We start from the raw sequence: 12,669 nt of genomic DNA on the forward strand, positions 1-12,669 counted from the left end.
TCTACGTTGTCTACTCGTCTGCGTCTGTAGATCTCCGTGGGTGTGGTTGTCTTGTGATAATCCGTCTCACCTGTGGCTCATCTCGTAATCACGCGGGACATATGGGGTTTGTCTATTTAATGTGCGCTTGCGCAGTGTCCTGTGCTCGTCGTTGTCTGAGTGTGCATGTTGTGTGTGCATGTTTTTGTTTCTCGTGCGCTATTGCGCAATATATGTCTCGCATTAAAAGTGACGTCTGCTATAAAGCAAGGATTCCGTGTCTCGTCCTTCGCCGCTCCGCCACCATCACAGAACGACGAGCCGACAAGAGACACCAAAGAATGCCAGGCTACGCCACTCGGGCAAAGAAGGGGAAGAGACCCAGCAAGCACCAACATGGCTCTTCCCCTGCCCAGCACCGCAACGCCTCCGTGCCCCTCGAGCTGTTGGAGCAGGACCCGTTCCACGGGGCCATGCTGCATCAGGCTCGAGAAGCCTGCAACACTGAGCAGGCGGAGAGCTTCCGCGAAGCCGCGGAACGGTGGTGGAGAGAACAACACCCCTCTCCATCCCGAGACCTCTCGCCCCTGAGGGTAGGCGCCCTCGAACTCTGCTCCACGGAGAAAACCCCCGAGAGCGAGTTCGAGGAGGAGGAATCAGAGGGCGAGGAAGACGAGGAGGGCGAAGAACCTGCTCCCTCAGTGTGCTCCGCCCCTACCGTGGACTACGGTGGGGAGGAGGAGGACTACCTTCCGTCCGAGTGCTCCGCCCCTACCGTGGACTACGGTGGAGGAGAGGCGGATGAAGAGGACTACCCTCCGTCGGTGTGCTCCGCGCCCTCCGTATACTACGATGGGGAGGAGGAGTCTTACACCGAGGAGGAGGGCGGTTCCTACACGGAGGAGGAAGAGGAGAGTCCATCCCCCTCGGAGCTCTCCAGCGGGGCGGTGAAAGGAAGGAAGAGTCCTGTAGCGGGCTTAGCCCCCGACCGCTCCAGGTGTAGCGACATGGAATACTCCCGGGGTAGCAGCCCGGAGCAGCCTATGAGCTGGAGCCAGGGCAGTGAGGCGATGGAGACTGAGGAAGACGCCCGCACTACCAGCTACAGAGGGCGGTCGCGAGGTTAAAGGGGAATGCCATACGGCCTGCCAAGGGGAGAGGCCAGCCACGCTGCTCCAGGCGCGTCCGCCAGCCGCGCTGCTCCATGTGCGTCCGCCTGCTGCACGGCACCCGGTGGAGGGTTCACAGCGAGAGCAGGAGGAGGACCGCCCACCGCAGCACCAGCAGCTCCTGGTCTCTCTCCCCTGATCGCTCTCCTCCTGGCGCGTAGCTTGGTGCCTATGTAGTGTGTGTGTCTGTTCCGATGTTTGTGTGTCTTCCCGTATGTGTGCCTAACCCCCTTTTCCCGTTTGTGCCTCTTTGTGTAAGTGTACTTGTTTGTGTGTTTGTGAACGTTCCGTTGTGTCTGTCTAACGTCTTTTCCCCGGTCTTCCCAGGGAGGGTGTTCTAGTTGGTTCGTCGAGGGCGGTCACCTCCCAGACCCAGGACTGAGCGCATCGGATCCACCCATCGACGTGGGTTCGGGGCACTCTGTCCTGTTGGCACCCCGGGACGGGTAGTGCCCTTGGAGGGGGCGTCTGTCACGTTGAGGACCCTAGCCTCTCCCTTTTGGGCGTGTGTCTACGTTGTCTACGTCTACTCGTCTGCGTCTGTGGATCTCCATGGGTGTGGTTGGGTCTTGTGATAATCCGTCTCACCTGTGACTCGTCTCGTAATCACGCGGGACATATGCGGTTTGTCTATTTAATGTGCGCTCGCGCAGTTTCCTGTGCTCGTCGTTGTCTGAGTCTGCACGTTGTGTGTGCATGTTTTTGTTTCTCGTGCGCTATTGCGCAATATATGTCTCGCATTAAAAGTGACGTCTGCTATAAAGCAAGGATGCGGTGTCTCGTCCTTCGCCACCGTCACAAATTTAATTATATAGATGTGAAAGAATGGTTCTATTTTATCCATGCTAGTTAAAAACAACTGGACAAGTTTTGGAAAAAGAGTAAAAGTTGTTTTTAATACCTTTTTGTTAAAGTATGGACATAATAATATGTATGATTGTTTCATCTAAAAATCCGCTTCATCTAAAATCAGCTACAGCTATCCAACCTGAGTGCTGAAGGGTTCAGGAAAGTGCAGGTATGACCATCATCCATGAGTGTCATAATTATTAACACATGTGGTCACACATCCAAGGAGCTGGAGAGGGTCTTTATTTACAAAGACATCAGGATGATCATCTTTAACAATGATTTAAGAATTAACCGGAGTACATGTATAAAACATTTAATCTTAACTTCACACCATTAATCTGATCAATATTCACCACCATCAGTGGCGGACTTAGCAATTTGGGGGCTCAAGGCGAATTTAGCTAGGGGGCCCATCAACATAAATATGTGAGAAATAAGTTAGCTAGTCAGGGAGGCCCTACAGTGGGCTGCAGTGGGAGGGGCCCAAGGCAGTTGCCTAGCAACGCCTCTATGCAAAGACCGCCTCTGACCACCATACACCACTTTCAGGGTTCAACACACTTCCTCTCCCTTCAGGTTTGTCTCTGTGTCAAACCTGACAACAACCTGACCGTTACAACAACCTGACACTCTACAGCTGGGGTTAGAGGTGTTACTGTAATTATAACCTGACCCTCTATAGCTGGGGTTAGATGTGTTACTGTAACTGTAACCTGAAGCTCTACAGCTGGGGTTAGAGCTGTTACTATAACTACAACCTGACCCTCTACAGATAGGGTTAGAGCTGCTACTATAACAATAACCTGACCCTCTACAGCAGGGGTTAGAGCTGTTACTATAACTATAACCTGACCCTCTACAGCTGGTGTTAGAGCTGTTACTATAACTACAACCTCTTCAGCAGGGGTTACAGCTGTTACTATAACTACAACCTGACACTCTACAACCGCAGTTAGAGCTGTTACTATATCTACAACCTGACCCCCTGAATCTAGTATGTGCATATTGTACATAGCAAACAATTATGCAGAAATGCACACAATTTTTACCTCGGTCCGCCATCTAGTGGTGACGATGTGCTGTAACATCAAATTCAGCACCTCAGTTGTGTATTCTGTGTATTCATGAGCAGAATGAGGTGTGTTGCACTGAGTGAGGGAGGAGTACTCCTCTAGATCATATTGGTAATACTACTATGCGTCACGGTACGGCGGGTCCCCTACTGGTCGCCCCCGTCTACAGCGGCAGCTTGTCCTGTGGGTGTGGTGTTGTGTTCGTCCCTCAGGTGGGCGGAGCCCGCGATCCGTCTCACCTGAGGGTCGTTTGTTCGTCTATATATGTCTTGTCTTTGTACCAGTTGACCTCTGGTTGTTATATCCTTAATTCGGATCAGTTCACGGGTTTTGGTTCGCGCACTTTTCATATTAAACCATCTTTTTTCCCTGAGACTTGGCGTGATCGCTTCCTTTTATGTTTGCACACCCTGCCCGTCACACTATGAAAAATCTCCAAATATACAAGTAAAAATACAATCATGGAGACTTTAATCCCAGATTCTAATAACAGGCCTTCATTGAGAAAATACAAACAATATTACAGAATACAAAACAAAATCACAAAACAATATTACAAAACCATCATACAGAACTGTAACTATTACAGAAAAATATTACAAAACAATATTACATGCTAAGCTACATTCACATTAAAGGAGAAACCTTTAAGAACCTCCATTCACTTCACCACATGAGACAAGTGCCTCCATCTCTCCATCACATCACACCTGCATGTTAACTGTGCCCATCTTAGAAGAAATTTTTACTGGACACAATCTGGACACAATACCAATGTCCCTGGATCACCAGGAACAGTCATGAAACTTCTAAAATAACTTGAGCATAACATTTAAAAATAATCAGAAGGAAACTAAAGAAACTAACTCTTACAACAATTCAAATTAATTTAATGAAATAAAGCAAAATGTAACATTCCTGAAGATGTAAAAGCACTTATTCATTAAACTCTGCCTTGGGTCACCTCGGTGGCAATAATAACATTATAACACCATCTATGTTAAAATAAAAAAATGTTGCATATATTTGCAAAAACAGATTGAAGAAGTGGAGATGTTTTATAATTGCACTGCAAATGTCTTCATAAGGAAGTGAAACTGGGGGCCGTGTCACAATAGATAATGATATGAAAATGGGGTGAAGTTCCCAATAACACAGCAACAAGACATGTTTTTTCTTGTTTATGACACAAATAGGCACTCAAGTTATGCAATAAAAGTTCTTGAAGCAGTTTTGTAACATTCTCCACACAAGCTCACCTGGGAAGGTAAATGTGCCATATTTGTCAATTGTGATTTTTCCCCCAATCGAAATTTATCTTCTGTATTTACCCATCTGTGCAGTGAGAACACACATACACTAGTGATTACTAAGAGGTTGTGGTACACACATGCCCAGAGCGGTGGGCAGCCCTAGCCTGGCACCCAGGGAGCATTTGGGGTTAGGTGCCTTCCTCAAGGGCACTTCAGTCATGGCCTCAGGCCTGGGAACCAAACACACAACACTTCAGTCACCAGTTCCCTAACCACCAGACCATGACAGCCTTAGGAAATGAAAGAATATGAATGTAGGTGTTGTGAGCTGTAAACAGTTCTAGAAAGAGATCCAGACATGTGAAGTGAAGGCAGAAGCGTGAAAAGGTCATGTAAAGGTAATACTGATTAACAGCATTGTTCCAAAGACGTGGATTATTATTGTCACACTACAGAGGCCCCCTGCTAGCCGCCTCCGTAAGCAGTTGAAGTATTTCATGTTGTTCTGTCGTTGTAGCATTGTGTTCATCCCTCAGGTTAGCATGGCCCATGATAGAACGTTAGGGTTGTTTGTCTCTCTATGTACCAGTTGACTGCTGGTTATATCTTCCCCTCAAAACAAAATAAAACAAAAAAGTGGACATTTGTGGTTTAGTGGGGTTCCAGAGTAAAGTGTCATTGGGTCAACAGTGGGCATTTCCCTCTAACTGATTGAACATTAATTCCAGATGTTAGCGGTGTGGAGGAAACACTGAACCACACAGCGAGCTCTTAAACAGTGAGCTGTGACATCTATGGTACTATGAACAGAGCACAGATCTCACCTGAGCTGTGACGTCTATGGTATTATGAACATGAACATCATGGACTCTTCAGCTGACACGATCACTCATCTGCATGTGCCACCTACTCTCCAGATAAGATTCCTGGTTGCCATAGAGACTTTAGTGAAGAGTTCATCAGCACCTCATTAATCTCTCCTGCACAACTGTGTTTAGATGTTTCCTCTGTTTACTAGAACTACCAAATGGATCTCACTGAATAATCTGAGCACCTCTGCTAAATGTTAGGTTAGTCATTTCATAAGTCTTACAAACTACAATTGCTAATTTAAAACCTTAATTAAAAGTAAAAAGTAACTTTTTTTGTTATGTGTTCATTTGTCATTCAGTGCTGAACAAAGGAGGATTGGTTCCTTTCCTGACTCTTTATCAAGGTTTCTTTCTCTTGATCTCAATAAATAATCAGTTGACATGGTCACATTGGCTTGTGTGTTGGTCATTAGCAGCTCATGATTGATTCTTTAAATTTCTGTGAAGATTTATGATGAATCGTGTTGATAAAAGCATCATACAAATAATTTTGCATGAGATTTTTAAAGTTTTTCGAAAGTTAAAACCTTAGTGAAAACCTTAGATGTCTTCACTACTTACATCTCTTCACTGAATTACGTTGTGTTTTCCAGATTGGGTTCCAGAGCTGCTCTCAGTTTCTGCCAGAAGTCCTGGGTGTCCTGCTGTGATCTGGGCCAACTGAGGTATGTGTGCTTCTTAACTAGACTTCTCATCCTGTAGTATGGAGATAACTGATGTGTTGGAATATCCTCCCGGAACACCAGGATTAGGACGTCATTTTTCTCATCAAACAGGCGGAAACTTGCCACCTGGATCTCTCGGGAACACCACTCGCTCTCCAGGTAGTGGCCACTGATCACACAGATGGTCTTGCGGCTGCCGTAGATGCCGTCTACGATGTTGTCTATGATGGGTTTTCCTGGCTGGAAGTCCCTGTGGTGCAGACACAACCTCCAGCCCTGCTCTCCCTCCAGCTGGGGTACCAGCTCTCTCATAACCCACAGTTCATCATGGGTGTTGTAGGAAATGAAAGCATCGTACTGGAAACATTGACGCTTTTGCTTTTTCTGCTGCCTTTTGTCATACACGAAAGCGAGGAAAAGGTAGTAGGCATAAACAACCTGCCATCTCAAGAAGTGATAGAGGAATGAACTGAGCAGGGTCAGAAGAACCAAGAGTGTAGTGGAGATGAAGAATAAAAACCCCACATCAACAGTACAGGAGTTTATATCAAGATCTATGAGTCGACTACCTCTGAGATTGGATGGGTAGCTGCATGTGAACTGATCAAAATTTACAACTTGCGTATCATTGTTGGTGATTGTCCAGTTAATGAACCAGGCATCATCACATTCACACGAAAAATCATTTACTTGTATATCCAAATAGGATAACTTTGGAAGGGATTCAATCACAGTCTCATTAATGACACTTATTGAATTTCTTCTAATCCACAAACTTTGTAATTCGCTGAGGTTTGCCTGAATGAGAAAGTCCAGTGTCTGCATCCTTACATGAATCATCATGAGACTACTGAGTTTTGTAATTGGCATAAATATTTCTGCTGATAGTGACTTTAATTCATTCTTGCTGAGGTCTAGTCTCCACAAGTTTGGTGTATATGTAAAGGTGTCAGGATGGATAGAGTGAATATTGAGATTTCCAGCAAAGAACATCTTTAAAGATTTCAGACCTTGCAAAAGGTTTGAAGGAATATTTCTCATTCCTTCTTTGCCCTGGCTAAAAATTTGTAAACAATATAAAGACTTCATAGATATAAAGGGTGGTTGTCTGAGTTTGTTCTGATTTGAGTATGATATGTCATTGTTGTTTAAGAGCAGTGTCTTCAGATTTGTGAAACCTGAGAAGACAGATGATCTAATTGAAGTTTGAGTGATCTTGTTTGATTGCAGGTCTAGGTGGGTCAGATTCTGTAATCCTTTAAATGCTCCTGGCTCTAGATTTTTTATTTGGTTGTCTTGTAAAAGTAAACATTGAAGGGAATGCAAACACTCAAAATCACCTGCGTGGATTAAATTTAGTTTGCTGTGAGACAACTCTAAATATGCTAGATTAGGGAGACCCTTCATGAAATATCCTTTTAAAGTAAACAATCTACCTGAGCCAATATGGAGCCTCTTCAGATTATATAAACTCTGAAAAGTGCATCGTTCCAGTGTGGTTAAAGGATTTTGGAAAATATTAAGTTCTTTTAATTGTGTTAAATTAGTAAAGTCAGAGCATGTTAATGTAGTTATGGAATTGTAGGTAAGGTCTAGATGCTCTAAGGTGGACAGATTTCTGATGGCGGTGGGAACGTTCTTCAGGTCATTGTAGCACATTCTCAGGGTTTGAAGGCTACTCAGTGATTTAAATGCCTCTGTTGTTATGTTAATGAGATTGTTATTAGACACATCCAGTACTGTCAGTCCTGTACAATCCTTTAGTTCCTTCTCTGATATTGATCTGATATTGTTTGATTTCAAACGAAAAGTTCTAAGTGAACTAATCAGACAGACGGTTTTAGCCAGCGTTTTCACTGTCTGCTCCCCTAGGTAGCAAAGTCTAAGGTTAGCCAGAGTAGAGTTAAATGTTTGGAATATTATTTTCAGCATCTCTGATGACATTGCTGTTCCACTGACGTTGAGTCTGTTGACATTTCTGAAGTAATTTTTGTCTTGCACATCCCACTTCATGCTGACGCTAATGAAAGCTAGATCTAATGTTTCAAGGTCAGGAAATACATCAGCTGTGACCTTGAACAACTGCAGTGGATTATGGGACAGATCCAGGACTTTCAGTTGTATGGATGTATTTGATATGTGCATTGTTTGAAAAGACAAAAATCCATTTCTGCCAATGTGCAGTTCCTGGATGTGAGGCAGTTGAAACACAGACTGTATTTTATAGATGTCATAAAGATGATTTCCTGATAAATTCAACATTACCAGACTGATCAGAGGGAGAAATGCAGATGGGTTTATATTTGTAATCCAGTTGTTATCCATGCGAAGCACAGTGAGATTAAAAAGGTTCTGGAAGAATCCTCCTGAGATGGAAGTGAGTTTGTTCTGGGCAAGATTTAATTCCTGTAAGGCTGTCAAATCTCTAAATGCTCCATCCTCAACTTCCTTGATCAGATTGTTAGAAACATTTATGTTTTGAAGGTTATAAAGGTGTATAAAGTCATTCTTCTTTATCACTGATATTTTGTTGTAGGAAATGTCCAGCACTCTTGCTGTTTGTGGTATGTGTTCAGGCACAACACACAGGCCTCTTTTGTAACAGAGCACCTTCATCGTTGGAGATCTTAAAGAGTCTTTGACAGTGCAGTCTTTCAGAAAATATCCATTTATCACACTGACAAATGCACAGCTAGACAACATATAGAAGATGACTGTGGATTCCAATAAAATACGTGTTGCATTTGTTAAATTTTGCATATCCATATTGTATAAATGGATGGTCAGCATTAATATTTATCCTCTTACAACTAAGAGTCTTTAAGTCCAAAAGCTTGTCTACTTACCCACATGACAAATTATGTAATGATCTGAAAAACAGCTCAAGAGTAAGAAAGCTTCCTTTAAAACACTTTTACGTCATTATCTGTCCTCTGATTTGCCAAGTTCCATCTACATCATGCAGCTGTGCTGTTGTGCTGAGTCTTGAGTCACTTCCCCTGCTATGCTAACTCTCACCCTCTCATCTTCCTCCCTCATCTTCCTCCCCTTTCTTACTCTCTTATCTTCCACTCCTTCCAAGAAGTTTCTGTTGTTCTTGTTGCTTTGTTGTTTTTCTGTGTTCCTGAGTTAACCAGAGGAGACTGGGGCTTCCCCTTTAGTCTTGCTTCCCCTCCAGGATCTTCCTTATGCAATACTTTGCTTTGAGCCGTGTGTGTGTGTGTGTGTGTGTGTGTGTGTGTGTGTGTGTGTGTGTGTGTGTGTGTGTGTGTGTGTGTGTGTGTGTGTGCGCGTGTGTGAGTGATTGTATGTACAAACTTGAATTGAACCAAATCAACCATCATCCTCCTACTCAGCATGTACCTTTCAGACATCATTGGACCTCTGAACACATAAAACACATCTGAACACATCAAACACCTCTGAACTTATGAGACATGTTCAAATTCATCAGACACCTCTGAACTCATCACACAGCCCCTCCCATCCACCTAAGCACTCTACACATCACATGTTGGACATCCAAATCCCCACGCAGCCATCAGAGACACTCAATGTCAATCTATTACTCACTATTAATGACCTTCAACATTTAACCTTCCACTCCCCATCACTGGCAGAACATCTACAATCACAATTACAGCATTATTGAACATTCCCTTTCAATCTCATCTACTTGTCTTAAACTAGACTAATATCAGAATTACACGAGGAACAATGAAGCTAGAATAAACACAAAGACATTTGATAGTTCTACAACTGAATCAACAATTTAAATATGTAAAATAATCTCTTGATGAGTTAGAGAGAGCTTGTAGCTTCAGGAAGAGTGAGCATTCTCACACTTCCCCATTTCCCACAGACTTTGTGTCACTTCTGTGTAAACTGAGAGGAACAGAGAATTCACTGAGCTTTCACTCTTGACAAGCTGGATTCTTACTCCCCAGATCCCCTCACGCAGTCGTCTGCTTCAGTTTCACTCTGTTTAGTGCTAACGGCGCTTCTCACTCATCCACCATGCTAAGCCACCCTCTTCACGTCATCTCACCATACCCATGGGAGAGTGAGCAATATTCTCTGGCTGGTTTAAGAAGTCTCTTGAAGGTCTCTCTCTGCTTAATGCAGATAAGAGAATCTACCCACCACTGAAAATGTAAATGTTGGAGACTTGGGGGTTGTGGGTATTTTACTTCATGCGCATGGGCTTGTCACTTTAACTACTAGCATAATAACACTTTTAAGAAAGATATCTGTTAAATTATGGTCAAATTCCAATTCTGGTCAAGTTCATCTCTTTACCACTAGGGGGCAGACATAAATTACCTATCACTCTTCATTCCCCTGTGACATCACTGAGACCTGTTCTACAGATATAAAAACTACAAGCACCTACAGTATAACTGCTGTATGTCTTTATTCTGAAGAGGTACTTAGGTTTATAGTAAAAGAATGTAGATTCAATGCTACATAACATATCTTGTCTCTCGCTGCCTTAGACCCAACTATTACACAGGTCTGCGACATAAAAATTGTTTCAAATTTAATAAGTGCTTTTTATAGTATTTTCAACGCTGATTTCGGGAAAAATAGTGAAAAAATTCCATCACGTACAGTTATTTCACAAACTGCTTGTCTAGTTTTAGCTTTTTCGATATTTTCTATAAATAGTTCAGTGATGTAAGTGAAAAGCGAAAGATTTCACCAAGACATCAAGGAAATGGAAAGAAGATATCAGGGAAGATGGAACGTCAACATGATAGCGGACTACTGCTGCATGTTGAAGAGAGATGATCCTGAACGAGTCCACAGCAGTGACTGTATATATAATGGACAGTAGGCCTACGTAGTCGTTGACTCCCATTTGTGAACTTTTGAAGCCACCAAGATGGCCGCACGGACACCGCCATCTTGGATGCGCTTGCATGGTAGATGAAAATTGGAGCCAGAGCATGCGCATTAGAACCTGTAGGCAGGACAGTATCTCCGCCAGAGACCGTATCTCCGCCCCAACATTCGTTAGGATACGCCCACCAGTATAGACACTTTTGACATTTTACAAAATAAACAAAGGTAAAATGTTTTAATACTGCTGTCGAGAGTTTTGCTGTCGAGAGTTTTGATGTTGAACGCGTTCACTTCTATAAAATCTGTTTATTGTAGAGAAAAACACTGGGAGAGATACTAACGCAATGGGGTCTTATAGAATTGACAAAATATAATTGCTCAAAAAACGTATTTTACGTGTAATAAAAATTCAAAGTTTCTCGTCCGGCCCGTTCACTTACATGGGAATGGGCGGGGTTAAAAGTTGTACTGCAGCCAGCCACTAGAGGGCAGCTGACACAGGGAGGCTTCACTTTTCACTCGTGTCGTCCAGTCCACTTATATATATGGTCTCTGGTCCACAGCCGGTAAAGCAATAAAAGAAGCTTCGACAGAAAGTGGAAACGTTATTATAAGCAGTGGCGTGCACAGACATTTTGGGGGGCAAGTGCTCGGGGGGAGGGGGGGGGGGGGCACTTTTTAGCGCACTTCATTATAAAAAAATATTACAAGCACATGTTGAATGAAATTTGACTTTTATTTGTAACATTCTCTAAACGTGAGTTTTCAATGGAAAAAAGTCACACCGCCAACTGATAAAATCCATATCCAATATTAACTATATACAGTCATTGTTAAGTCCTTCAGTTAACTTCTGTTTACCCTCCACTGTCTGCAGGCCTTGTTGCATATATTTTGCAATTAGTAAATCAATATAGGCCTACAATTAAGACAGTAAAAAAGACCAAAAAGTAGGAGAAGGAGTTATAGGCTACTGAGTGTTTTCATTACATGAATGCAGATTGGCATTTTTCACAGGTAATGGGGAACTTCCCGTTTCTTCTTTCACAAACGAATGTGTTAATTTATGTTGCCTAACAAAACCTATACAACAGAAGACGTTCAGCTTAACACATAGATTTGCAAACTCTACCTTAATTATTTGTATGTGGTCGTCCTCACGTTATCTATCATTGATTTGAGCTAGAGCGACTAGTTTATCAGGTGACCAGTCGGCTAAAAATGCTTAGTTTGGTGCTGTGAGACATTTTACTGCACAACAAAATGATTTCACGTTGGGCTTAGAGGGCAAACGGTAGATTTGAATTTGGTAGATGTGTATGTGACCTGGCTGGTGGGGACGGGAGAAGAAGTCTATCTGTGACCGTGTGTGCTGTGCTGAAGACGCTTCCTTCCACTTGCTGAACTGAACTGCTGCTGCAGCGCATCTGGTGTTAAAGGAAGAGAGAGGTCCGGTGTGTGCGAGGTGGTGGCTCATTTCAGGGCATTGTTTTTAATCGCTCAGGTTTTCTAAAGATCATTTTAAACCGACCTCAGTAACAGTTATCAAATTTTAAACAACTTTTTAAAAATCTTTTTTTGCAGACCTGTGTTATTAACGACGCTGAAGTTGGTTACTTATTCGCAGTTTGAGATTCGTTTGGTTACTTATTCGCAGCTCCTTATTCGGTGGCTGAAGTTGGTTCCTTATTCAAAAAGGCTGCGCACTGTGTTTTAAAGCGATAGATTAAACAAACAAGCGTAGGAGCAAACATTTAGGAGGTTGATGTTTCCCATGCTGATTTTGTGAATGTAGAAAAAAAATTTAATTTAATGAAAGCATTCCTTTTGTAAAATGGTTTCTATTTAAAGTCATTCCAATTGTATGCGATTTGTACATGATGATTGAATTCGTCAGCATTTCTAACGTAAGGAAACATATTCTTAGATTTGAAAACTAAAAACACAGAAATGCTGTTCTA

At 42.9% G+C, this 12,669-nt stretch overlaps 1 protein-coding gene across 1 annotated transcript; it reads right to left on the reverse strand.

Moving 5' to 3' along the window:
* Positions 1 to 3,527: 3,527 nt before the first annotated feature.
* Positions 3,528 to 8,971, reverse strand: LOC143510012 (uncharacterized). Its single transcript, XM_076998963.1, has 2 exons — positions 5,760 to 8,971; positions 3,528 to 5,252 (listed from the first exon to the last, which is right to left on the reverse strand). The coding sequence occupies exon 1, from the start codon at positions 8,651 to 8,653 to the stop codon at positions 5,774 to 5,776; it is 2,880 nt and encodes a 959-aa protein (XP_076855078.1). The 5' UTR covers positions 8,654 to 8,971; the 3' UTR covers positions 3,528 to 5,252; positions 5,760 to 5,773.
* Between the last annotated feature and the right edge of the window lie 3,698 nt (positions 8,972 to 12,669).

Source organism: Brachyhypopomus gauderio, chromosome 3 (assembly GCF_052324685.1).
Source record: "Brachyhypopomus gauderio isolate BG-103 chromosome 3, BGAUD_0.2, whole genome shotgun sequence".
NCBI lineage: Eukaryota > Metazoa > Chordata > Actinopteri > Gymnotiformes > Hypopomidae > Brachyhypopomus > Brachyhypopomus gauderio.